The sequence below is a fragment of the Oncorhynchus kisutch genome, linkage group LG5, assembly GCF_002021735.2.
Source record: "Oncorhynchus kisutch isolate 150728-3 linkage group LG5, Okis_V2, whole genome shotgun sequence".
Lineage (NCBI taxonomy): Eukaryota > Metazoa > Chordata > Actinopteri > Salmoniformes > Salmonidae > Oncorhynchus > Oncorhynchus kisutch.
Window position 1 is genome coordinate 18294052 of NC_034178.2, and position 27213 is coordinate 18321264.

General features: G+C 42.1%; 1 protein-coding gene across 2 annotated transcripts; it reads left to right on the forward strand.

Moving 5' to 3' along the window:
• Positions 1-820: 820 nt before the first annotated feature.
• Positions 821-23963, forward strand: LOC109890739 (RNA-binding protein 45). 2 transcript variants are annotated; one of them, XM_031824616.1, is made up of 10 exons: positions 821-1126; positions 1733-1855; positions 2088-2214; positions 2342-2467; positions 2574-2747; positions 3085-3214; positions 15129-15228; positions 15479-15636; positions 22482-22694; positions 23677-23963. In XM_031824616.1, the coding sequence occupies exons 1-9, from the start codon at positions 851-853 to the stop codon at positions 22681-22683; spliced, it is 1416 nt and encodes a 471-aa protein (XP_031680476.1). In that variant the 5' UTR covers positions 821-850; the 3' UTR covers positions 22684-22694; positions 23677-23963. The 2 variants fall into 2 exon arrangements, with proteins under 2 accessions (XP_031680476.1, XP_020338342.2); XM_020482753.2 differs by having other exon boundaries at positions 822-1126; positions 22482-22703.
• Positions 23964-27213: the final 3250 nt, after the last annotated feature.

The window sequence follows — 27213 nt, forward strand, 5'->3', positions numbered from 1 at the left end:
GACCTTGCCCCGCTGTTCAGCCTGCAGAGGAGGCCCAGAGACATTCAAACCTATAACACTTTAGGGCTGCCCAGCTCTTATCAGGACACCAACTAGAGATGTGTGTATACTTACATCCTCTTTGTTTTGAGGCAAGTGAAATGTTTGGGACAACATTTCATTTTTTGCAGGGGGTGTTGTAAGGCTTAATACAGTTGTATTCCAGCCACTAGGGGGTACTCTGGTGAAGCCCATGGGAAATACAGGAATATAGTTTTAAGTGAATTGGGGAGAGGAAGAATAAGAAACAAAAAAAGGGCTGTAAAACTGCTGTTACATGTGCTGACATGAAGTAAACCATACCTTTTGTGTTGTAGTTTATATTATAAGCTCATAGAAAGGGTAGCACAAACAGACTCACAAATGATTGGTTGACAATAGAGCCTCCCACAATGCAGGATGAAGTTGGTGAAGAGGAACTGCAGAAATTTGCAGTCAAAGCTTAATGACCTTTGATCACAAAAGTTAATGCAGTCAGTGAAAGTCTGAAAATGTGTATTCTCATAATGAAAGGCGACAAAAGTTAACTGCTTTCAAGACTAAGCTGAAACTGCAATTTAAAATGTGCCTACATTTTTGCATAGATTCCAATTGATTATTTCTGGTTCCAAGTGGAAAGCACACGAACACAGCGTTTCTCCGAGTTATCAGAACGTACCGAGTTATATAACGAACGTATTTACATAGATTCTTATTGGTTGATTCTGGTACTTTCAAATGGAAACTCAGAGCCCATGTTTCCGAGTTGACATGAACGCAGCATCAAACATGTACTATGTGACGCACACAACGTCATTTCTTGATAACCAAAATGGAGGACTACTCATCCAAGCAATCAGTTGAAAATCTTGACAATCCTCCTAACAGTCGCTTGTTTCTCGTAACAAGTCGATCAGTTTCAGATGATGTTATTCGAGAGAAATTTTCTGTATTTGGAGAGGTCCAAGGTGTATGGGTCGTTAAGGACAAACAGACGAAAGAATCGAAGGGGATCTCCTATGTTAAATTCGCGAAGTCTTCGGAAGCATGCACTGCAATGGAGGACATGCATGGAAAATGCCTGTTAGACGGAACGAAGCCCATTAAGGTTTGCATGCACATACATCTAAACTTAATATGACCTCATCCAAGTTTCTAACATTAACTATTTATTTCCTTAAGTATAAAAAAAAAAAAATCCATGCTGGGCCCTGTTCACCGATAGCGATGGAATGTTTTACCCGTATTTTAACGATGCACGTTTCCTGCAACTGCCCGAAACATCAAGCAGAGAAAATGGTCGCCACAGTACTTCGTCGAAGGTGAATACATATAGTATGGAAAGAAAGGGAGCGCTGTTCTCGGATCAGCTTTCTTCGTTCAAATCTTTCCTGATGGCTCCGCCATTTCCTGGTTGCATCTAATAGTTCGCAAACAATGTATGTCTCGAGAATCCATTGTTCCATCAAAACCGCTGTGACATATTTTCAATAACCAGGGCCGGATGAAATTCCACAATACTTACATGATGGACATTAATGTATCTTTTTTTAATACCACTGACCTCGCCTTCTGGATGATAGCAGGGTGAACAGGCAGTGGCTTGTGTGGTTGTTGTCCTTGATCTTTTTGGCCTTCCTGTGACATCTGGTGGTGTAGGTGTCCTGGAGGTATTCAAGTTATGCATTTTGACTGAATATGACTACTGTTTCAGGTGTTCATTGCCCAGTCAAGGTCCTCTGGTAGACACAGAGATGTGGAGGATGAAGAGCTCACCAGAATATTTATAAAGATTCCCAAAACATTCACAGAAGAAGATCTGAAAGACACATTCAAGGTACGAGGTCCATTGCATTGCATTTTATCACTTGGTGAAATATTTCTGGCCAAAGTGACCACCCGTACATTTGAGTAATTTAGCAGACGCTTGCTCAAGGGCACATCGGCACACCTTGTCGGCTCGGGGATTTGAACCTGCAAACTTTCCGTTACTTGCTCAATGCTCTAAACACCTGCAGCCCTTAAGATAGCAGACCAATATAGATAATTATTATTTTTTTTGCTTGTAGGAGTATGGGGACATAGAATACTGTGTGATCATAAAGAATAAAACCACAGGGGAGAGCAAAGGCTTGGGATATGTGAGGTATCATAAGCCATCACAAGCAGCCATTGCCATTGAGAACTGTGATAGAGGTAAGCAGGCATCAGCCCTTTCATTGAAGCCTCAGAACAGATAAACTCAAGTTAAAACACTTTCCCTTTCAATGATTTCACTGTAGAATTTCATTTGTATCAATTTAACCCATGTCTGTGCAACCAGCCTACAGGGCTGTTCTTGCTGAGCCCCGAAGCAAGAACTCATCTGCAGATAATGACTATCACAGCAGTGGCAGAGCAGAGCACATGTCAAGTGACCTGGGAATGAACCCCTATTCCTTTGGAGTGTGTATGTGAAGTACTTCATTCTGATTCAGAATGTCACCTTTGCTTTCATTTGCATTTGCTTTAATCTAGCTGTGGTCTGACATCTGTCTGTGTTCCCTACCTGACAGCTGACCCTGGCAGTTATGCCGTAACTGACTACCGATCCAGTGACCTCATCACCAGGTGCCTAATGGTATCCTCGAGAGCTAGTGTTACCCAGGAGCAGATTTATGGCCTCTTTGACCTCATACCAGGGATGGATTACTGTGAGATGCAGCGGGATCATTGTGGGCTCAACAAAGGTATTATACATTGATAATTATGTATTTAATAGGGGAAGATGTGGTTAAATCAAATTTGAGTCACACATTGATTTATCAAGAGTAACACTTTAGTTTATAGATGTGTATGTTTATAGTAGTTTATAGTAATGTCTATGTTCATAATGCTTATAAGACATTCTGGAATAAGCCTACTCATTATTTTTGTTAATATACATATTTTTTTGACATTCTTATGTAGTGTTACCCACAAAGATTAACACTCCTAATTTTGTATTTAAATTGTTCACATTAATGTTAGTTGTTGCTCATGATGCATTTAAAACGTTTTAACCCCCCCCCCCCCCCCCCCCCCAAGGACATGCTGTGATTCGCTACAACAACCTGGGCTCTGCCCTCTACGCCAAAGAGAAGCTGAATGGCTTTGAGTATCCCCCTGGAAACCGCCTCATCGTGGCCCACATAGAGGATGGAGAAGACAGGACCAGGTACATTAAAGCATGATCTTTAGGTTTATTTGATCTTGTACATATTCATTGCTAAAGACCTACTCCAGCCATCCACTCACCCAATTTATGACATGATTTACCTGAGACTGGAAACTTTCGACGTCAGTTACTAGGCCATAGTTAGTTGTGTTTAGTTGTCGCCAATGTTGTCGAAAGATAAACTAAATTGTCTTACACTATTAGGATCCCCACTTTTTTTGGGGGGGGGGTAATAATGACAATTCCAACAATAGTGAATGAACACTTTAACTTAATCTAATACATCAATAAAAATCAATTTATCCTCTAAATAATGAAACATGTTCAATTTGGTTTAAATAATGCAAAAACGCTGTTAGCGCACACCCCATTAGGCTGATAGGCTTGAAGTCATAAACAGTGCTGTGCTTGCGAAGAGCCAGGCCTCCCAAACTGTTGCATATACCCTGACTGCGTGCAATGAATGCAGTAGAAGTGACAATTTCACCTGGTTAATATTGCCTGCTAACCTGGATTCTTTTTAGCTAAATATGCAGGTTTAAGAATATATACTTCTGTGTATTGATTTTAAGAAAGTCAAGCTGACAAGGTACAAATCTGTCGTTCTGCCCCTGAACAAGGCAGTTAACCCACCGTTCCTAGGCCGTCATTGAAAATAAGGTGTTCTTAACTGACTTGCCAAGTTAAATAAAGGTATTTTAAAAAATCGTCTCAATCAGCTCCCAAAAATACTGATTTCCGATTGTTATAACTTGAAATCGGCCCTAATTAATCGGCCATTCCGATTTAAATCGGTTGACCTCTAATATGTATGTATATATTAAAGACACCAAGAGACAATAAAGACCCGAGCAATCGCAATTAAAAAAAAAATTCATCTGATATGCTCCTGTCTCACGGGGATTGCACAGTCCATCACTCTAAGACAAACAATTGTATATGGTTATATTATGTAAAAATAATTGTGCAACACTAATATGCCTTGTTAAATAAAGGTAAAAAAGAAAAAATATATAATTATAATTTATAACATGCGCTTGCTCCCGCGTTAGATACGTTCGCTGTCTGTTGTTTATGAACCAATCTTCGGTGCACCGTAGAATTGGCGCCTTTCCTATGTTGCTATGTGCATAATAACAAAGTTAACCAGCATATTGGGTTTGAGAACAATACGGTGGAGGCTGCAGCGGCAGAGACGAGGAAACAGTCCTTGCCTTAGCCTAATTGTCTGAGAAAATTGAGGAGAGAGGAAACTCCAAATGAATTAGGTCTATAATCAATAGCCTAACTTTTAAATATGCCTGGCTTTAGGAATCATCCATATACAGTGCATTCAGCAAGTATTCAGACCCCTTTTATTTTTTCCACATTTTTAAGTTACAGCCTTATTTTAAAATGGTTTACATGGATCAATCTACACACAATATCCCATAATGACAAAGCAAAAACAGGTGTTTAGATAATTTTAGCAAATTTATTTAAAAAAAACATACCTTATTTACATAAGGATTCAGACCCTTTGCTATGAGACTTGAAATTGAACTAAGGTGCATCCTGTTTCCATTGATCATCCTTGATGTTTCTACAACTTGAATGGAGTCCACAGGTGGTAAATTCAATTGATTGGACATGATTTGGAAAGGTCAGGGAGGTGACCAAGAACCTGGAGGTTACTCTTACAGAGCTCCAGAGTTCCTCTGTTGAGATGGGAGAACCTTCCAGAAGGACAACCATCTCTGCAGCACTCCACCAATTAGGCCTTTATGGTAGAGTGATGCTATTCCTTAAAAGGCACATGACAGCCCGCTTGGAGTTTGCCAAAAGGCACCTAAAGACTCTGACCATGAGAAACAAGATTCTCTGGTCTGATGAAATCAAGATTAAACTCTTGGTCCTGAATGCCATGCGTTATGTCTGTAGGAAACCTGGCACCATCCCTACAGTGAAGCATGGCAGTATCCTGCTGTGGGGATGTTTTTCAGGGACTCGGAGACTGCTCCGTTCTCTCGATCCTGAATAAAGTACAGAGCTCCTTGATGAAAACCTGCTCCAGAGAGACCTGAAAATAGCTGTGCAGCGACGCTCCCCATCCAACCTGACAGAGCTTAAGAAGAATGGGAGAAACTCCCCAAATACAGGTGTGCCGAACTTGTAGCGTCATACCCAAGAAGACTCGTGGCTGTAGTCGCTGCCAAAAGTGCTTCAACAAAGTACTGAGTAAATGGTCTGAATACTTATGTAAATGTGATATTATCAATGCATCGTTCAGCCATTTTGGTTCCCTTGCTCATGGTAGAGCATCTTTACTTGTCTGATGGTGGGCAGCAGCATCTGGAAGACAGGAGGGAGCTGCTTGGGTTAGAATAGATTAGTTGAAAAAAAAAATGGATTAGTTGAAGAGCACACTGTCAGGTCTGGGGCAAAATAGCTCAAGTAGAAAAGGCTTTTCTTCCCAGAATAACTTTGGTAGCCTTCAAATCAGACAACAGGAACTCAAAAAAATCAGACTGGTTTCAGTCCATATCATAGATCATCTGCCGCCTTACAGATTCTCTGTTACTGTCCAATGCGGGTATCATAATTTAGTACTGACAATATTTAATGGCGTGCAAATGAAAGCTTGACTTGCAATAAACAAAATGTCACAAACAAGAATTCAGTGGGGAGGATCATGTTACTACAACATGAATAGAATTATTGTCAACAAGACGTCATGGTTAATTGTGTTAGACTTTTACAAGTTGTCATGACTTCTATGAGGATCCGAAGAATCAGGTTACAGTGGGTCCGCTCTACAGCACCCTCTTTCCCATAGGGAGAGGGGTGAAGTTGGCCGTTTTATGACCTCATAGAAACTCTTTGTCATGCAATATTGAGGGAGAGAACCTCTGTGGAACAAAGGGAGTCCTCCCACCAAAACTCCAACATCAATAGATTGGGGAATGAAACAATATTTCATTGTCTCCCCCCCCCCCCCCCCCCCCGAGCAGGCGGATGGTGTTGAACCGGACGTCACGAATGGTTAGACTCCACCAGACCAGCTACGTGCAGCGCCAGCAGTACACGTTGAAATGGTTAAGAAATCTACAAAATTAAGACCACATTCAGTCTGCGGCTATATATGTAAAATAGTCTAGGAAACTCAACCGAAGACTTGAGGACATTTCTCTATCGAACGACCATTGGTACGTCTATTATAACTAGAGGTCGACCAGCTCATCGGAATGGCCGATTTTAATTAGGGCCGATTTCAAGTTTTCATTACAATCAGAAATCTGTATTTTTGGACACCGTTTTGACATAAAAAAAAAAATTGCACCTTTTTATTTAACTAGGCAACACATTCTTATTTTCAATGACGGCCTAGGTGCTGTGAGTTAACTTTTTATGGCTGCAGGGGGCAGTATTGAGTAGCTTGGATGAAAAGGTGCACATTGTAAACGTCCAGCTCCTCAGTCTCAGTTGCTAATATATGCATATTATTATTAGTATTGGATAGAAAACACTCTAAAGTTTCCAAAACTGTCAAAATATTGTCTGAGTATAACAGAACTGATATTGCAGGCGAAACCCTGAGGTTAATCAAAGCAGGAAGTGGCTTCTATTTTGAAAACCCCATGTTCCATAGCCTCCCTTTGCTCCATTTAAAGGGATATGAACCAGATTCCCTTTCCTATCACTTCCGCAAGGTGTCAACAGTCTTCAGACAGTTTTAGGCTTTTATTTTGAAAAATGAGCCAGAACGATAACATAGCGTCAAGTGGTCACATGAGTTTTGCTCGCACAACAGAGTTTGGATAGGTATTGCTTTTCCCTCCTACTGTGAAAGACATTTGCGGTTGCTATATTATCGACTATATATTTTAAACAACCTGAGGATTGATTATAACTATCTATTTGGAATTTTCGTCTGCGTTGTCGTGACCGCTCTTTCCTGTGGATTTCTCAACATAACGCGCCAAACAAACGGAGGCATTTTGGATATAATAATAATCTTTATGGAACGAAAGGAACATTTGTTGTGTAACTGGGAGTCTCGTGAGTGAAAACATCCGAAGATCATCAAAGGTAAACGATTAATTTGATTTACTTTTCTGATTTTCGTGACCGAGCTACCTGATGCTAAGTGTACTTAATGTTTTATCGTGCGATCGATAAACTTACACAAACGCTTGGATTGCTTTCGCTGTAAAGCATAATTTCAAAATCTGACACGCCAGGTGGATTAACAAAAGGCTAAGCTGTGTTTCCCTATAGTGCACTTGTGATTTGATGAATATAAATAATTATAGTAATATTTATTGTATGTAGCGCTATGCTATTCAGTGGTTGTTGATGACACATCTCGATAGCGGGATTGCAACCATTAGTTAACTGCCTCGTTCAGGGGCAGAACGACAGATTCAATCTTGCAACCTTACAGTTAACGCCCTAACCACCTGATTACATTGCACTCCATGAGGAGCCTTCCTGTTACGCGAATGCAGTAAGCCAAGGTAAGTTGCTAGCTAAACTTATCTTATAAAAAACACTCATTCAATTATAATCACTAGTTAACTAGACATGGTTGATGATATTACTAGTTTATCCAGCGTGTCCTGCGTTGCATATAATCGATGCGGTGCGTATCGTTGCGCCAATGTGTACCTAATCATAAACATCAATGCCTTTCTTAAAATCAATACACAGAAGTTTATATTTTTAAACCTGCATATTTAGCTAAAAGAAATCCAGGTAAGCAGACAATATTAACCAGGTGAAATTGTTTGGGCTGCCTAATTTGCCAGAATTTTACTTAATTATGTCATAACATTGAAGGTTGTGCAATGTAACAGGAATATTTAGACATATGGATGCCACCCGTTAGATAAAATACGAAACTGTTCCGTATTTCACTGAAAGGATAAACGTCTTGTTTTTGAGTTGATAGTTTCCGGATTAGACCATATTAATGACCTAAGGCTCGTATTTCTGTGTGTTATTATGTTATAACTAAGTCTATGATTTGATAGAGCAATCTGACTGAGCGGTGGCAGCAGCAGGCCCGTAAGCATTCATTCAAACAGCACTTTGGTGCGTTTTGCCAGCAGCTCTTCGTTGTGCTTCAAGCATTGCGCTGTTTATGACTTCAAGCCTATCAACTCCCGAGATTAGGCTGGTGTAACCGATGTGAAATGGCTGGCTAGTTAGCGGGGTGCGCGCTAATAGCGTTTCAAATGTCACTCGCTCTGAGACTTGGAGTAGTTGTTCCCCTTGCTCTGCATGGGTAACGCTGCTTCGAGGGTGGCTGTTGTCGATGTGTTCCTGGTTCGAGCCCAGGTAGGAGCTAGGAGAGGGACGAAGCTATACTGTTACACTGGCAATACTAAAGTGCCTAGAAGAATATCCAATAGTTAAAGGTATATGGAATACAAATGGATAGAGAGAAATAGTCCTATAATAACTACAACCTTAAACTTCTTACCTGGGAATATTTAAGACTCCTGTTAAAAGGAACCACCAGCTTTCATATGTTCTCATGTTCTGAGGAAGGAACATAAACGTTAGCTTTCTTACATGGCACATATTGCATTTTTACTTCTCCAACACATTGTTTTTGCATTATTTAAACCAAATTGAACAGGTTTCATTATTTATTTGAGGTTAAATGTATTTTTATTGATATATTATATTAAGTTGAAATAAGTGTTCATTCAGTATTGTTGTAATTCGGCCAATTTTTAAATGAGTAATTTAATCATCGTAATAGTTAAACAGTTAATCAATTTGATAACACAATCGTCATCACAGTAAACCCCCTTCCCGTAGTGTAAAGGATCCTATGTTGGTTGTGCTTGAAAGTGAACAAAGTAGCATTAGCATCACATGCAAGCTAATCCTAACAGAGAGAGCAGGCATTTTGTTTTTCCACTTTATTCACACAGCAACATCGTATGCCTTAGAAAACGGATGTTCCACCTCCTCGGGACTTCCTTTTGTATTCAGCTTTCTGCGATCAGTGACCCCTCGGGTGAAGAAACACCCATCTTTTTTTATTTTTTATTAAGAATTATTTCTATGTGACACCCAGCGTTGTCTCACTTTTGTAACACGGGGTCACACTTATTATATCCAGCCAATATTTACTGATTTGGATATAGTTATCTTGTTCAATTTAACTAAGAAGCTAAAATTGTCAGACTTACATTTTCAGGTGGATTATTTGGATAAGGTCCAAACGGATTTCTTCCAAAGAGACTATTTAAACATTCCACATGAACTTAGCGGCAGCATTGCTTTCAGGTTAATTACAGTTAATTCCCAAATAGCCTATACAGGTATGATTACTTAACATTGATTAGTCAATTAAATTTGCTTTTGCAAATTCATTCACTTTCAACTCCCCCATTACTGATCCAGCATTGATGGTTCATTAACGTCTTTAAATAGATTAACATAGTCTGCAGCTTCCACCACCTCAAAAAAAATACAAAAAAATGTTAAAATAATGTTTCAAGTATGTGCAAGCTATCAGAGGGGTGGTTCCCAGTCTCCCGCTAATTAGTGAACCCTCACCGATTGATCACTGACCTCAGCAGCGATACAAACCCTAACTATGCTGTTAGCGGAAAGACAGCAGAAATTGCGAAAAACACTCTCCATAATCAATCATCAGACGCAGGCATTGTAAAGGTTCTCTCCACTTGAGCCTTTATGTATCGCCATCAAAGATTGGCATCGGTCTAGTACCCCAGTGCTTAGCAGAAGCATGTGCAAAATATGGCTGATATGAAGGGACAGGTGGCGAGAACCGAGCAACTATCGACAAATGCAGGAAATGAAAACATTCTGCTAGCCGAGGACCTGTGCTTTGAAAACTGAACAATTTAAAAGTAATTACAAATACTTGACGATGAACGAGCACGAACTTTAAAACAAAATCCTTTTCTACAGGAACAACTTCGATTTAGCCCAAACTAAATTCGACAAAGGCCACGCTAAACTAGATAAATCTGTCGTTATCTACAAACAGGAGCGCGCAATTTGATAACATGCAGGCAGTTTTGATGAACGTTACTCAAAGCAAATGCTGCAAACCAAAGACTATCAGTATATGAACATAGTGACTAAGTTGGATGCCAAATCAGCAGAACTCATTGAAGTCGCTGATCAAATGAATGATGAGAGAACTCAGGTGATGAAGACACTAAACAAACGGAGGAAATCTCATCACAGCTCTCGGTCCATACTCAAGACCTCCATCTGCAAACAATGACGGATAAGTATGAGGCCGAACGAAGCAAGTGCGACACTCAGGTGTCTGAAATCAGGACTCTAAGCAATCAAGTGTACTCTACTATGCAGCAGAATACCACCCTTAGGTACCATCTGGTGGAATTTCAGAATGGTCATGTGCTACAGTGTGACTACCCAACCAAGCAACCGGAGCCCGTACTCAATGGAGTGAAGATGATAGGTTTCAGACTTTGCCTCTCTCGTGTGTCCCTAGGTCTTCTCCTCTTGGCCGTTCAGGTAAAGAGTAATATGGTGCTTCTTCGCCAACAACGCCAAAGCTTGGCATCTCCTCTTGGCCTTTCGGTCCCAATTTCCCCACAGGATGAAGCTAACCCTCTCCACCCGCTTGGCATGGAACGCCATGACAAACTTGTCAAACATTCCCACCTTTGACCCAGTTCCAGGTCAGCCAAACAACACTGAGACTTTCCTAGCTGACATAGAGGATGGCTACCTGAACGCTGCGGTTTCTGATAGGCTTTACCTGTTGAAGTGAACGTCAAATAGACACGTGACGACGTTAATTCGTCTAGAACAGCAACACGTGCAAAATGACTACACTAAACTTGCCACCGCTTTGAAATTATAATTCATTTGTTCTGTGACTTGCAAACATGATAGCTCCCTGGCTAACACTGTCAAACAAGCTCGGAATGAACACCCACAAGCTTACTATCATAGGATTCATTCAGCTTACTTTGGTCTACTCACTGAAACAGGAATGAAAGAGCTGTTACCATTCAAACAAATGTTTCTGTCGAACATGTATCCCACCTTCATTACCTACTTGGGCGGTGCAGCCCACATTGGCTTGCCAATCTCACAACTGAAAGAGCTTGCAAGCACAGCTTTTGAGGCATCAAAAGCACGCAATGCTAAGAGCTCTGACATCTTGGTTTTGGAGTTTGACCATGAGCACTCACTCCAGTTAGAGGGTGCATTATCAAATATTGGAGCGTTGAGAGCTGCTGCACAACAACTCTTTCTGCCATGATACCAATACCCACTGCAGTCAAAATAATAACTAAAGTATGTCTATCAAAACGACTGCGCTACAATCGACCTGATCGCTACGTTCCTGCACCCAACCCACACAGTGTCACAGTGTCATAGCACACGGGTAACAAAAGGTTTGATATGACCAGAACGTGACTAATGTTCCCTGGAAGTTCTACTATGTGAAGAACCTACAGCGAGTCACATTTTGGAAAAGGGAAAAAGATCAGACACAGTGGCTAGACTGGGAATTGCTGGACAACAAGTCCACAGGAATTAACACCCGTAGCAAGGACGTTAAAAATCGTATTTCTCCCGCTCTCACTCAAGACCCTATCCAGGGCTCGCTCGATCAAGAAACAAGCCCACAGGCTTTGTCTATAGGCTGATACAAAGGTTGCGAAGAAAGAGGTCAAAAGCCAAGCCCACTCAAAATCCGAGAAGTCAATTTGCTTTCATCATGAACAGAAACGGAACATCACGTCGTTAAGAATATGTCCATTAAATGCAACTCAAAACAGCCATACCTGGAAACAGTCCTGAAGGACTGCTTAACCTGTCATGCGCTAATTGATTTGAGCTCGACAATATCGCTCATCATAGAACAATGTTAGAGAGATCTCTAAAGGGCTTTGAAGCCGACTAAACATTGGTTATAAAGGGAACGATGCGACAATACACTTCGAGTTTTCACTCATCTCTCACATTGATAGTTATGCTAAAACTATACTTCCGGGATGTATCGCTTGTTCAACCTGTATGTTACCAGCCTTGAATCTGAAGCCCTGCTACTCGGTGCACACTTGATGGATCGTTTACTCCCACTGATGGATTTGAAAACCAACCACGTTTGGTCACAGGTCAGTGCCTTCTCCGCTGACCACACTGTCTTCCCCTAACAATAGCTGCAACACAGTCATCCATGAGGGGTATCTGTCAAAAGCATCCCTTGGGAAAAAGACGTTTCGAAACTTGGTGCAGAATCCGATCCAAAGGGGATATTATGATATCTCGACACATTCCATCAGCAAACCTGATTGACCATTCTTTTCATGATTTCGAGCCGGCAGTCTCTGTGAATGAGCAACTGCCCTCCTCGAAGTCGTGCAAAACTGTAGTTGAGATCCGCTTCTCTCGCCCTTCAGACACTTCCGCAAGCACTGTGGCCGTCTCAGCAAGAAAAACATTCATGAGCGGAGTGTCTTCTGCTTTGTGGGGGACTGTCAGCCCTTACAATGACACTAATGGTGTCAGTCCCGCAACTGACCCGATGACTCCCACTGGTGAAACACTATCACAGACAGATATCCTCGTCTCAGTTCGCAGGTACTGAAGAGGTTGCCACATGCGGACGCTTTGACTGAGGGGCCTCGACGGCCCCCTGAGATTTTTGAAGCAAAATCACCAGGGGATTTGGTTAAAGCTTACAGCCAATTTAATAACGCGGTCTTTGACATCTCGTCCATTGGGTCCTATCTTTTTGTTTGTGCCTCAGATAATACCAACCGCTGGTGGGGAGCTCCCGAGACACAAAGGGGATAATACTAGCCCAGACCCATGGGTTTCATCGAGGCTGCTGGCGGGGTCGAGACTACGTGCAACACTGTGCGAGGCCGCCAGAGCAGGCAACATTTCTAGTTTTAAACTTCCCCATTAGAACAGAGAGGAGCGGACAAGCCTCTCGACCGGGATAACCTTAACACATCTAAGATATCACTGAGGTGTACCACACTGGTTGTGAAAGAAGTCCCCTGGACTTTCCACCAACAAATGGCAAAAATAACCATTCTTTGCCATGTGTAGGTTCAACTACAATGCAACTAGTAAAATGCTCTAATCGTGTTCCGGTAGGATAACATTTCAGAATAACTGGTCCTCTTGAGTACAACTACCAATGCCAGCACAGTCAGTCCAGACCCAATCAGTAAGAGGGTTAGAGACCTCCCAAAACAAATTGCCATTGATAACAGCGACAGAGGAGATGGTAGCAACTCAGTAGCAACTCAGATTGCAACACATGTAAGGGAATCTCCAGAACACTCTTCTGATGGTTAACTCACATGCCACTAATAAATAGAACCCTCCATTGTGAGGTTAGCTCCTCTGTGGATAACATAGCTATAAAATAGACTCCATCATACCTATCACCACTACAATGGTGTAAGACATTGATGTGTATTAAAACTACTACAGGTCCCCTTGAGGTCTACATCAAGTCTTACTGACCTCCAGGCATTGACTTGGAAAGTATCTGACGTCAGACTCATTCTGAACAGGTTGCAGCCTACCTGGATACTTGGTAATTTCCCTTGGATGCATTGGCGTCAAAATATGCCAGCATCCCTGTGGAATGCAACGCAATATTAGGAAGGTGTTCCTAATGTTTTGTACACTGTGTATAATAGCCGATTTGGCCATATTAGCTAGCTACTAGTGTCTCCCCGTGCCCCTTGAGCTTTATAGTCCCCTCCGTCAAAGTCCTCGCTAACACTGTCTGTTCTTCTGTGGGGTCTTCCACTGGCTGTTGCCGGTACGGCCTTAAAACACCATATCGATACAGCTAGCATGCCGAAAGTAAATGTTGCCAGCAACACGGGCAACCTTTTCTGCCACACATTACCAAAAACCTGCCCACTGTGTTTGACAATGAATACAGGTTGAAAATGATATGAGGAAAATTTTATGGCAAAATGAAGCATTGCGATTGATTTATCGAAGTTGAATTTTGAGTCTTGAACCACATAGTATGGATAGAAAAGCATTGTCAATTGGTAATATTTTTTTGTCACAAGGAAATGAAATGGCTAACATTTGAAAAACTTTGTCATTTAATAATTTACATTATATATTTTAAATGTCAGTGGATAGTACCATGGAAATGGAATATCAAACACAAATTGCTATTTCCTTTTCAAATGGTCAGACATTATGCATACTCAATCATGAATATTATAATGCAATATCTTTTGCATTTCAATTAGAATTTTATCACATGCATACCCATTTACAAAAATGAATAGCACACAGAGTTTAGTCAGCTAAATGCTTCCATATCTAAATACTTTCTTGTTTGTTTTTTAAATTCTGACAAATGAGCAATGTAAAATATAAATATTTAGGAAATGTCGGCGAAGGTGCAGGATCTTGGAGTTATTTTTAATGTACAAAATCAAACGTCAGTGGCCGTTGGCCTATGGCAGTTCTAGTGTTAAAACTGGCCTTAAAATCCGTCTCTTTAGGAAAGCCTTCTTAGTTAAAGCTGTGTTCCTTGTCCGTTGAAGTGTCAACTGTGTTCTTTGTCAGTGGCCCAGGCTAGTTTGTCTCGTTTTAATTTATTTTATTGTACTCACTGCATTGTTTTTCAATGAAAGCGTGTTATAAATTATTGTTAATAGTACTAACTACAATTGGATACACGCAGCTTAATTTCTCTCACAACCAGTTTCCCTAGAAGTAGCAGTACTCAAAATAATACATGTTTTTTATCGATAGAATGAATGCATCAAATTGGATGTCTACTTTATGTGGTTGTCACTGTCCCTACTTGTCCTTTCGAGTACATTCTAGAAATGCTGAAATAAATATTTTTTAAAACAACTCTAGTGGGTCACCATTGTAAGACAATTGTCATGTCGTTTGTTAGTCCTGTCGGGAAGATGGCAATGCAGCTGGTTGCTGCTCAGATGATGTCAATGGTGTGGAATGGTCCTACCACCAGCCAGCAACTGATGAAGATGAGCACAGTAAGCAACGGTGTTTGTTACATAATGGAAACAGTGTTTGAATGTACTTGCACTTTGCAGTTATTATAGTATCAAGATTGGCATAGATCCTCAGAGGAGCTCACAACCTTTCCAAATAAACTTTTCATGGATTAAAACATCTAGTAGACAGGTTGTACTTTTTCTAGATCGTAGATTTTCAATTATTTGCTTTTGGGATGTTGGTGTGCGCATTGTTACTCTGTTAATCTCTTGATGTGATGTGTCTCAGGGTTACCGCACAGCCTCTCCGATGCCCCGCGTCCAGACAGATGTATCACTTCCCTCCCTGAAGAACCTGGCACCCCCAGATAGCCGGGTTAAGGAGCGTCTCTTTGTGGTCTTCAGCCCTGCACCTCTTCCCATGGACGTCCTGGAAGATGTCTTCTGGTATGGAAGAACTTAAAATAGCTAAACTGAGTCCTTCAGTTCACAATGAGTCCTTGCACTGATAACAACACATTCATTGAAGGTCTTATAAATTGCTGCTTATCAACATTATTTTAATATTTGTAAACCAAGATAATTAAATACATGTATAAAGCCTGGTGTTCATGGTTTATATAGGATTAGGACCATCATTAGTCTTGTCCACCAGGCGGCTCGCTCTTTGTCGAACCGTCTGGATCCTGAGAGCCTCAGATAGCGACTTAGACAGAGCCTATGACAGGAGCGGGTAATATCCTCCCGCTTGATTTTAATTGACTGACCTCTGTCCATCACCATCTAGCATTCAACTTAGAACAGGGTTCGGCAACTGGCACAATACATTATTTTATTGTATTTTATTCTCAGATCTTGGGGGGCCAAATAAAATGTACAGTACATTTTGGAAAGTATTCAGACGACTTGACTTTTTCACCATTTTGTTACGCTACAGCATTATTTTAAAATGGATATAACATTTAAAAAATTGTCATCAATCTACACACAATACCCCATAATGACAAAGCGAAAACAAGATTCTCTGGTCTGATGAAACCACGATTGAACTCTTTGGCCTGAATGCCAAGCGAATACCTCAGACTGTGGCAAATGTTCACCTTCCAACAGGACAACAACCAAATGCACACAGCTTAGGAGTGGCTTCAGGACAAGTCTGAATGTCCTTGAGTGGCCCAGCCAGAGCACGGAGTTGAACGCAAATTAACATCTCTGGAGAGACCTGAAAATAGCTTAGCAGCGATGCACCCGGTTCAACCTGACAGAGCTTGAGAGGATCTACAGAGAAGAATGGGAGAAACTCCCCAAATACAGGTGTGCCAAACTTGTAGTGTAATACTCAGTCGCTGCCAAAGGTGTAATCGCTGTCAAAGGGGCTTCAACAAAGTACTGAGTAAATGGTCTGAATACTTATGTAAATGTGATATCTGTTTTTCTTTTTTTAATACTTTTGAAAAACACTCAACCTGCTTTTGCTTTGCCATTATGGGGAAAAAGCCAAGTGCTCTGAATACTTTCCTGAAAAAGGGAGGTGTCTTTTGCTGAGAAATATTTTTCAGGACCCTGTCTTTCAAAGGTAATTCGTAACAATCCAAATAACTTCACAGATCTTCATTTGTAAATGGTTTAAACACTGTTTCCCATGCTTGTTCAATGAACCATAAACAATTAATGAACATGCACCTGTGTAACGGTCGATAAGACACGAAACAGATTAGACGGTAGGCAATTACGGTCACAGTTATGACAACTTAGGACACTAAAGAGGCCTTTCTACTGACTCTGAAAAACACCAAAAGAAAGATGCCCAGGGTCCCTGCTCATCTGCGTGCACATGCCTTAGGCATGCTGCAAGGAGGCATGAGGACTGCAGATGTGGCCAGGACAAAAAATTGCAATGTCCGTACTGTGAGGCGCCTAAGACGGCGCTACAGGGAGACAGGACAGCTCGTCCTCGCAGTGGCAGACCACGTGTAACAGCACCTGCACAGGATCGGTACATCCGAACATCACACATGCGGGACAGGTACGCTACAGCACACAGCATTATCAGGATGAGCCTGCAGGAAGGGTACGAGTTACACCAGGAACGCACAATCCCTCCATCAGTGCTCAGACTGTCCGCAATGGGCTGTAAGCGACTGGACTGAGGGCTTGTAGGCCTGTTGTAAGGCAGGTCCTCACCAGACATGACCAGCAACAACGTCGTCTATGGGCACAAACCCACCGTTGCTGGACCAGACAGGACTGGCAAAGAGTGCTCTTCACTGACGAGTCAGGGTTTTGTCTCACCACGGGTGATGGTCGGATTTCAGTTTTTGCCAGTCCTGTCTGGTCCAGCAACGGTGGGTTTGTGCCCATAGGTGACGTTGTTGCCGGTGATGTCTGGTGAGGACCTGCCTTACAACAGGCCTACAAGCCCTCAGTCCAGCCTCTCTCAGCCTATTGCGGACAGTCTGAGCACTGATGGAGGCATTGTGCGTTCCTGGTGGAACTCAGGCAGTTGTTGCTATCCTGTACCTGTCCCGCAGGTGTGATGTATCAATCCTGTGCAGGTGTTACACGTGGTCTGCCACTGTGAGGACGATCAGCTGTCCGTCCTGTCTCCCTGTAGCACTGTCTTACAGTACGGACATTGCAATTTATTGCCCTGGCCACATTCAGTCCTCATGCCTCCTTGCTGCATGCCTAAGGCATGTGCACGCAGATGAGCAGGGACCCTGGGCATCTTTCTTTTGGTGTTTTTCAGAGTCAGTAGAAAGGCCACTTTTGTAGTGTCCTAAGTTTTCATAACTGACCTTAATTGCCTACCCGTCTGGAAGCTGTAATTGTCTTAACAACCGTTCCACAGGTGCATTTTCATTAATTGTTTATGGTTCATTGAACAAGCATTGGAAACAGTTTTTAAATCCTTGACAATGAAAATCTGTAAAGTTATTTGGATTTTTACGAATTATCTTTGAAAGACCGGGTCCTGAGAAATTAACATTTATTTTTTTGCTGAGTTTAGAACGTCCTCAACTCTTCTTGGAAGGCTTTCCACTGGATGTTGGAACTTTGTTGCGAGGGCTTGTTTCCATCCAGCCACAAGCATTAGTGAGGTTGGGCACTGATGTTGGGTGATTAGACTTGGCCTCCAGTTTGCGTTTCAATTCATCCCAAAGGTTTTCGATAGGGTTGAGATCAGGGCTCTGTGCATGCCAGTCAAGTTCTTCCACACCGATCTTGACAAACCATTTCTGTATGGACCTCGTTTTGTGCATGGGGGCGTTGTCATGCTGAAACAGGAAAGGGCCTTCCCCACACTGTTGCCATAAAGTTGGAAGCACAGAATCATCTAGAATGTCATTGTGTGCTGTAGTGTTAAGATTTCCCTTCACTGGAACTGACGGGCCTAGCCCAAACCATAAAAAAAAAAAACAGCCCCAGACAATTATTCCTCCTCCACCCAACACTATAATGGATATATAGACATTATGGACAGTATGTGGATATAATATATAGGATATCTGAAGAATATGTGGATAGAATGGGAGATGTACAGCAATAGTTGAATAGGATGTACTAGAACACATTATATACATATGAAATGGATAAAACGGTATGTAAATATTTTTTAAGTGACCAGTGTTCCATGTACATAGAGCAGCAGCCTCTAAGGTGCAGGGATGAGTAACTGGGTTGTAGCCAGCTAATGACCAAGTTCAGTGCAGGGTACTGGGTGGAGGCCGGCTAGAGATGGCTATTTAACAGCCTTGAGATCGCTCGGTCCCAGCTTTGATGCACCTGTACTGACCTCGCCTTCTGGATGATACCGGGGTGAACAGGCCATGGCTCGGGTGTCTGAGGTCCATTATTCATCCTCCACCAATCTTTACAGTTGGCACTATGCATTGGGATAGGAAGTGTTCTCCTGATATCTGCCAGATGGTGAAGCATGATTTATCACTCCAGAGAACCCATTTCCACTGCTCTGAAGTCCAATGGCGGCGAGCTTTACACCCTTCCAGCTGACGCTTGGCATTGCGCATGATGATCTTAGGCTTGCTCGGCCATGGAAACCCATTTCATGAAACGCCCAATGAACCGTTCTTGTGCTGATGTTGCTTCCAGACGCAATTTGGAACTCTGTAGTGAGTTTTGCAACTGAGGACAGATTATTTTTACGCTCTACACCACTTGGCGGTCCAGTTCTGTGAGCTTGTGTGGCCTACCGCTGAGCTGTTGCTCCTAGATGTTTCCACTTCACAATAACAGCACTTCAAGTTGACTGGGCAGCTCTATCAGGGCAGAAATTTGACAAGCTGACTTGTTGCAAAGTTTGCATCCGATGAACTCTTCAGTAAGGCTATTTTACTGCCAATGTTTGTCTATGGAGATTGCCTGGCGGTGTGCTTGATTTTATACACCTGTCAGCAACCGGTGTGCCTGGAATAGACGAATCCAGTAATTTTGAAGGGGTGTATATACACTGCTCCAAAAAATAAAGGGAACACTAAAATAACACATCCTAGATCTGAATGAATGAAATATTCTTATTAAAACCTTTTTTCTTTACATAGTTGAATGTGCTGACAACAATCACACAAATTATCAATGGAAATCAACTTTATAAACCCATGGATACCCTGGATTTGGAGTCACACTCAAAATTAAAGTGGAAAACCACACTACAGGCTGATCCAACTTTGATGTAATGTCTTTAAAACAAGTCAAAATGAGGCTCAGTAGTGTGTGTGGCCTCCCCGTGCCCTGTATGACCTCCCTAGGGCATGCTCCTGATGAGGTGGCGGATGGTCTCCTGAGGGATCTCCTCCCAGACCTGGACTAAAGCATCCGCCAACTCCTGGACAGTCTGTGGTGCAACAGTCTGTGCTCAATTGGATTTAGGTCTGGGGAACGGGCGGGCCAGTCCATAGCATCAATGCCTTCCTCTTGCAGGAACTGCTGACATGAGGTCTAGCATTGTCTTGCATTAGGAGGAACCCAGGGCCAACCGCACCAGCATATGGTCTCACAAGGGGTCTGAGGATCTCATCTCGGTACCTAATGGCAGTCAGGCTACCTCTGGCGAGCACATGGTTGGCTGTGCAGCCCCCCAAAGAAATGCCACCCCACACCATGACTGACCCACCGCCAAACCGGTCATGCCGGGGGATGTTGCAGGCAGCAGAAGTTCTCCACGGCGTCTCCAGACTCTGTCACGTCTGTCACATGTGCTCAGTGTGAACCTGCTTTCATCTGTGAAGAGCACAGGGCACCAGTGGCGAATTTGCCAGTCTTGGTGTTCTCTGGCAAATGCCAAATGTCCTGCACGGTGTTGGGCTGTAAGCACAACCCCCACCTGTGGACGTCGGACCCTCATGGAGTCTGTTTCTGACCTGTTTGAGCAGACACATGCACATTTGTGGCCTGCTGGAGGTCATTTTGCAGGGCTCTGGCAGTGCTCCTCCTGCTCCTCCTCGCACAAAGGCAGAGGTAGCGGTCCTACTGCTGGGTTGTTGGCCTCCTCCACGTCTCCTGATGTACTGGCCTGTCTCCTGGTAGCGCCTCCATGCTCTGGACACTACGCTGACAGACACAGCAAACCTTCTTGCCACAGCTCGCATTGATGTACCATCCTGGATGAGCTGCACTACCTGAGCCACTTGTGTGGGTTGTAGACTCCGTCTCATGCTACCACTAGAGTGAAAGCACCGCCAGCATTCAAAAGTGACCAAAACATCAGCCAGGAAGCATAGGAACTGAGAAGGGTTCTGGTCACCACCTGCAGAACCACTCCTTTATTGGGGGATGACTTGCTAATTGCCTATAATTTCCACCTGTTGTCTATTCCATTTGTACAATAGCATGTGAAATTTATTGTCAATCAGTGTTGCTTCCTAAGTGGACAGTTTGATTTTACAGAATTGTGATTGACTTGAAGTTACATTGTGTTGTTTTAAGTGTTCCCTTTATTTTTTTAAGCAGTGTATATACACACTAATATACTGCTAATAAATATATATATATATATATATATATATACTGCTCAAAAAAATAAAGGGAGCACTTAAACAACATGCCACTTCATCAACAAATATGCCTCTCTCTTTGCGCTGAGCATTAAGGAGATGGATTGGGGTTAAGGCCCTGCGACAGACGTCCAGGGCGTGTAATTGTACGTCAAGCTGCTTCACGCTACAGCTTCCAACACTCTACTCAGCAAACGGGATGCAGTTTATCACAGTGCCATCCATTTTGTGCATTATACCACCCACCACTGCGACTTGTATGCTTTAGTCGGCTGGCCCTCGCTACATATTCGTCGCCAGACCCACTGGCTCCAGGTCATCTACAAGTCCATGCTAGTTAAAGCTCCGCCTTATCTCAGTTCACTGGTCAAGATGGCAACACCCATCCGTAGCACGCCCTCCAGCAGGTGTATCTCACTGATCATCCCTAAAGCCAACACCTCATTTGGCTGCCTTTCGTTCCAGTTCTCTGCTGCCTGTGACTGGAACGAATTGCAAAAATCGCTGAAGTTGGAGAATTTTATCTCCCTCACCAACTTCAAACATCTGCTATCTGAGCAGCTAACCGATCGCTGCAGCTGTACATAGTCTATCGGTAAATAGCCCACCCATTTTTACCTACCTCATCCCCATACTGTTTTTATTTATTTACTTTTCTGCTCTTTTGCACACCAATATCTCTACCTGTACATGACCATCTGATCATTCTTCACTCCAGTGTTAATCTGCAAAATTGTAATTATTTGCCTACCTCCTCATGCCTTTTGCACACATTGTATATAGACTCCCCCCTTTATTTTCTACTGTGTTATTGACTTGTTAATTGTTTACTCCATGTGTAACTCTTTGTTGTTTGCTCACACTGCTATGCTTTATCTTGGCCAGGTCGCAGTTGCAAATGAGAACTTGTTCTCAACTAGCCTACCTGGTTAAATAATGGTGAAATAAAAAATAAATAAAAAGGACTTGGGCTCCTGTCTCTATGGGTCGTCCTGGCTCGGTCAAGGCTTACTGTAGGAGGCTCTCTCTCACCTAGACTTTGGAACCTTGCTCCCTTAGTCGCAGAGCATCACACACTGTTTCCATGCTCTGGAAACGGTTGAAATTAACCTGGGGATGAGGTCACGACTGTACATGGTTTAAACATACACGCACACACACTGACTAATGTCCATAAAGACATACAATATTTAGTTACCTAATGGTTAACAAACTATTTCATAATGTTTTCTAAGCAATCAGGCCTAATGAAGTACTTACTGATGGTTCTTTCTGCAGTCGATTTGGTTCCCTTGTGGAGGTGCACCTCGTGCCTGGGAGGAACGTAGGCTACATGAAGTACGCAGAGAAAGAGAGTGCGGGCGACGCTATGGCTGCTTTACATGGTAAAATGGTGAACGGAGTGAGGATGAAGGTGATGCTGGCTGACCCGCCCAGGGAACCAAGGGAGGAGTCCCACAAGCGCCCGCGGACATACTAGCCAATTCCTAGGTAAAAGAGGTAAGTCAGTTTCAAAGTTAAGATTAATGTATTTTGTTAATGCTAAATTAACATTGTTAACCTTAACCCTTAAATTATTAATTTTGTAAACCTTTTCAATTATATTTTCTTAATTATGCATGTGTGTGTATTCCACTCTGACTAATACTGTGAAAATTAGGATAATGTTCTTTTAGTGTAAGCTATTTGAAACGACCGCCTGAAATTTCAGCCTATAAAGGTGGGATGGCGTTTTGGCCTTCCTGGTGACATCATCCAAACCTCTCTACCAATAACATCTATTTTTCTGTTTCCCACTCCCTATTCAGACCATTCACTCCTACAATAAAAAATAATTGTTGCTTGTGAAAATGCTATTTGCTAAGAAGCTAGGTTGTCAGCCTGCCACGCAGTTTCCTCGTGGAATGCAATGTAATCGGAGTCCAAAAATGCTGATTACGATTGTTATGAACTTGAAATCGGCCCCAATTAAACGGTCGACCTCTAGTACACATGCAATTGTGTAATTACGAACATTTTCCGCAACGTTATATTCCATTTTGTGCGACTCAAGTGGTTTCCCCTACGAGCTGTGCTGCTTCTCTGTGTAGCCTGCGTAGCATAGCTTGTCGAAGAAACCACTATTCCTTGCAAAACTGGTTTTGTTTACCCTGGTCTCATAGCACCATCATATGACACGCAAGCATTTCACTATGCCTGCAATAACATCTGCTAAATATGCGACCAATAAAATGTTATCTGAAAGTTTGACAAAAATGGTACAATGATTAATTGCAGCGTAATTACACACTTCCAAAGGGTAGTATTTTCTAACGGAGCGCGTGGCCTGAGTCTGGTGAGACTACCCAAAAGTTTGCTCCCTCAGATCAGATTGATGGCGGCTGGTAGTCACAGTTTGAATTGAGTGACAATGCCAGGGAAGGCGTTAGAAGCCACATGTCTCACTGTACCCTGAATGTTTTTGTTTCTGCAGAGGTGACCACGGACATGACCACGGACATGACTGGACATGACAACGGACATGACTGGACATACTGAGACGATGACACTACCAACTACTACAGACATTGATTTCTGTACCTTTTTGTGACATTGCCACTAGCATCAAACTTGCAAGACGTTTTTTTTCATAATGTGAGGTATGATATCAGTTAGGACTTACAGTAGTGTAGTCACAGTTAATACTACTTACGATATATACTCAAGCTTGTTCACCATGTATGTACCCTGAATTGCTCAATAAACAAAAGGATAAGTTTGGCTGGTCTGTTAATCATTGATTGCATTTCAGACACCACAATATCTCTATACAACAGGTGGGTCTAATCCTAAATGCTGGTTGGTTAAAACCACATTCCAGCCGGTGTCTATTCCACAAGTTAACACTGGCTAAATCTATGATGTTAAAATGCCTATTTACTCTGTTTACTCTATTTACTCTGTTCTGACTGCGCAATCCACTGTCTCATCTGCCCATCCAGGCAAATTATAAAGTTGATCTCCAATATAAAAAGCATCTAGACATTCTCACATTCTTTTAGACTAACATTTTGTTTTCAGCAGTGGGGATTTGTATAAACCTTGCTGTCTGTCTCCAACGTGCAACAGCTGCCCCATAGTAATGAACGTGTCGGAACGAGACAGGCGTTTTTCAGCCAGTCGAAATCGTGAATGGGCTAGCATAATTTTTTTGTATATATACAAAGACGTGAATTTTGAAAAAACGTCAAACGAAATGAAGTGCAGCTAGTTTGATGGCTTGCCAGCTTCCGTTTGAAGTGATTGTGTTAACTTCTTATGGCTGAGGTCCCGTTAACGGGATCGATATGACAGCAGCCAGTGAAAATGCAGGGCGCCAAATTCAAACAGAAATCTCATAATTAAAATTCCTCAAACATACATGTATTTTACAACATTTTAAAGAAACTTGTTAATCCCACCAGTGTCCGATTTCAAAAAGGCTTTACGACGAAAGCACACCAAACGATTGTTATGTCAGTACCTAGTCACAGAAAAACAGCCATTTTCCCAGCCAAATAGTCACAAAAAGTAGAAATGGAGAAAATGAATCACTAACCTTTGATCTTCATCCGATGACACTCATAGGACTTCATGTTACATAATACATGTATGTTTTGTTTGATAAAGTTCATATTTATATCCCAAAATCTCAGTTTACATTGGCGCGTTACGTTCAGTAATGTTTTGCTTCCAAACATCCGGTGTTTTTGCAGAGCCACATCAATTTACAGAAATACTCGTAATAAACATGGATAGAAGTGTTATGCATTGAACTTTAGATAAACTTCTTAATGCAACCGCTTTCAAAAAAGCTTTACCGAAAAAGCACACCATGATATAATCTGAGTACAAAGCTCAGAGACCAGAACAAGCCATACAGATATCCGCCATGTTGTGGAGTCAACAGAAGTCAGAAATGGCATTATAAATATTAACTTACCTTTGATCTTCATCAGAATGCACTCCAAGGAATTCCAGTTCTAGAATAAATGTTTGTTTTGTTCGATAAATTATCGACTTTATGTCCAAATACCCCCTTTTTTGTTCGTGTTATTCTGGCTGCACTGTTTGACCTGACTGTAAATTATCTACAGTTGGCTGGCTAGCAAGCAAGGAATAAAAATTTTGCCAGCCAGTATGTCAATGGAACATTTAGAATGAATGACTGGGTGACGTGTATATTGATACAGAACAAAAAGACTGAACGACTGGGTCGCTACCCGGCTTGGGTAGCAAACCTAGATTTGTGTCAAGACTATATCCTTTTCGGGCATTATCACTTAATGATAATACGCTAAGCATTCTAAGCTACGGGAGGGTCTACTCCTACAATTTTGGGCCGATTGTTCATTTTATGCTCAAAAGAAGTGCGTCATCCTCTTGCATCCATTAGGCTACTTTATATCCCGCTGTATTTTATTTTTGTTGACAAGGCAAAGCCTATTAAAGTGCTGGTCTAGCTACTCGAGTATAACAATCATCACTCCCAGATGAACATGATTCACTTCTCGCCCAGTCCCTAGGAGACATGGAGCCATTTGGATCGTGAGCTGAAAGAGGAGAGTTGACAGGAGGAGACGTTGGGGCCCTTGCTAGTGGTTAGCTGAGTGTCATTTGGGCTGCAAAGCTCACTGGGCAAAGGGCTTTTAACTATCTAAGATTACTCTTGTTATTATTATATGATTATTAGTTTATTTTTTTGTTTGTGTTTGGAATGGCACTGTTACTACGGGATATGATGCTGTTAAAAAGCATTTGATGTAAGTGTTGGAAGGCCCCAAATGTTAATTGACTGGACATTCCATGGCAAATTATGCGTCACAATAGTAATGTAAAATAAAAAAATGCAATCCACCATGGACTTACGTCAGCGCGTCGATTCCGCCTCCACTGATTGAGAAACGAGAGCTGTGGAGGAGTGACCTGTCTGACATGAGATGATGGCAATCCACAGTACAGTATCAACTGCGCTGCTGGACTTATAGTCTAGGGTGGGCCCTTGCGCAAAATCTTCAACAGCCTCTGACATGTTTTCCCCAACTCTTAAACTAACCCTCAAATGCAAGGTATGTAATGTGCCACCAACTCCTGTGATCCACAGAAGATTATAGATCAACTTTTCAAAGTGTGCACAAGATGAAAATACATGCATGCCACACATGCATACTTGCTGATTTACTTACTTACTTGCTACCAGTGCTTTGATAAGGTTATTTACTGATACTTTCCTGTGTATATATTGTCTCATTCTAACCGTCAAAAGGACCAACCGCAGGGACAAACAGTAAAGTAAAAACTATAATTTTATTAAACATTCTTTGTGGAAGTTTTACAAACAAATGTATGGCATTAATCGTTGAGCCAGAGGTATCACAGTCTCAGGCAAGGTAAAATCCAATACAACAGTGACACCCTTTTGTATTTTTTATGTATTGTGGTGGCAGCATCATGTTATTGGGATGCTTCTCACTGGCAGGGACAGTGTCGTGTTCATGAGTGGTCCAGTCTCAGCCCTGACTCCAAACCAAATGTACAGAGCCTGACCAATTTTGACAAAAACAATAGATATACAGGTAGCTGCCAAAATAAAGGAATAACTTGAGTAAATGTATGGAGTCATAGCCAATTCAAAAGTCGAACGGGCGCGAGCAAGATGAAACGTAATTGCGCGAGTAAAAACGAGTCAAAAGAGAAGAAATGTAGTCGAGCAGAGGACGGGTTCACACGAGCGCAGGCCAGCGTGGTGTGCACAAATTGAACTTGAGCGCTTGCAAGTGTGACTTTAAGTGCGCAGAACCACATTGCCATATGCAGTAAATTATTTGGAGGCCAGAGGCTTTTGTTCCCTTGAAGAAATACTTCAAGACATCCCCACAGATCTCTCACCAATTTTCCTGTTTGCTCTCCAAAATCCATTTTGCTCTCGCAACTGCTTACTATCTTTTTATACCAGGAAAGTTCTAGCCAGTGAATATAGCCTGTAGCAGTC

What these genes read in the sequence shown, in the direction of transcription:
- LOC109890739 (XM_031824616.1), top strand. Translation starts at nt 851, where the DNA reads ATGGAGGACTACTCATCCAAGCAATCAGTTGAAAATCTTGACAATCCT. An exon ending in GATGGAGAAGACAGGACCAG is followed by an intron (nt 3,215 to 15,128) that starts GTACATTAAAGC and finishes GTCGTTTGTTAG; the next exon opens with TCCTGTCGGGAAGATGGCAA. An exon ending in AACTGATGAAGATGAGCACA is followed by an intron (nt 15,229 to 15,478) that starts GTAAGCAACGGT and finishes GATGTGTCTCAG; the next exon opens with GGTTACCGCACAGCCTCTCC.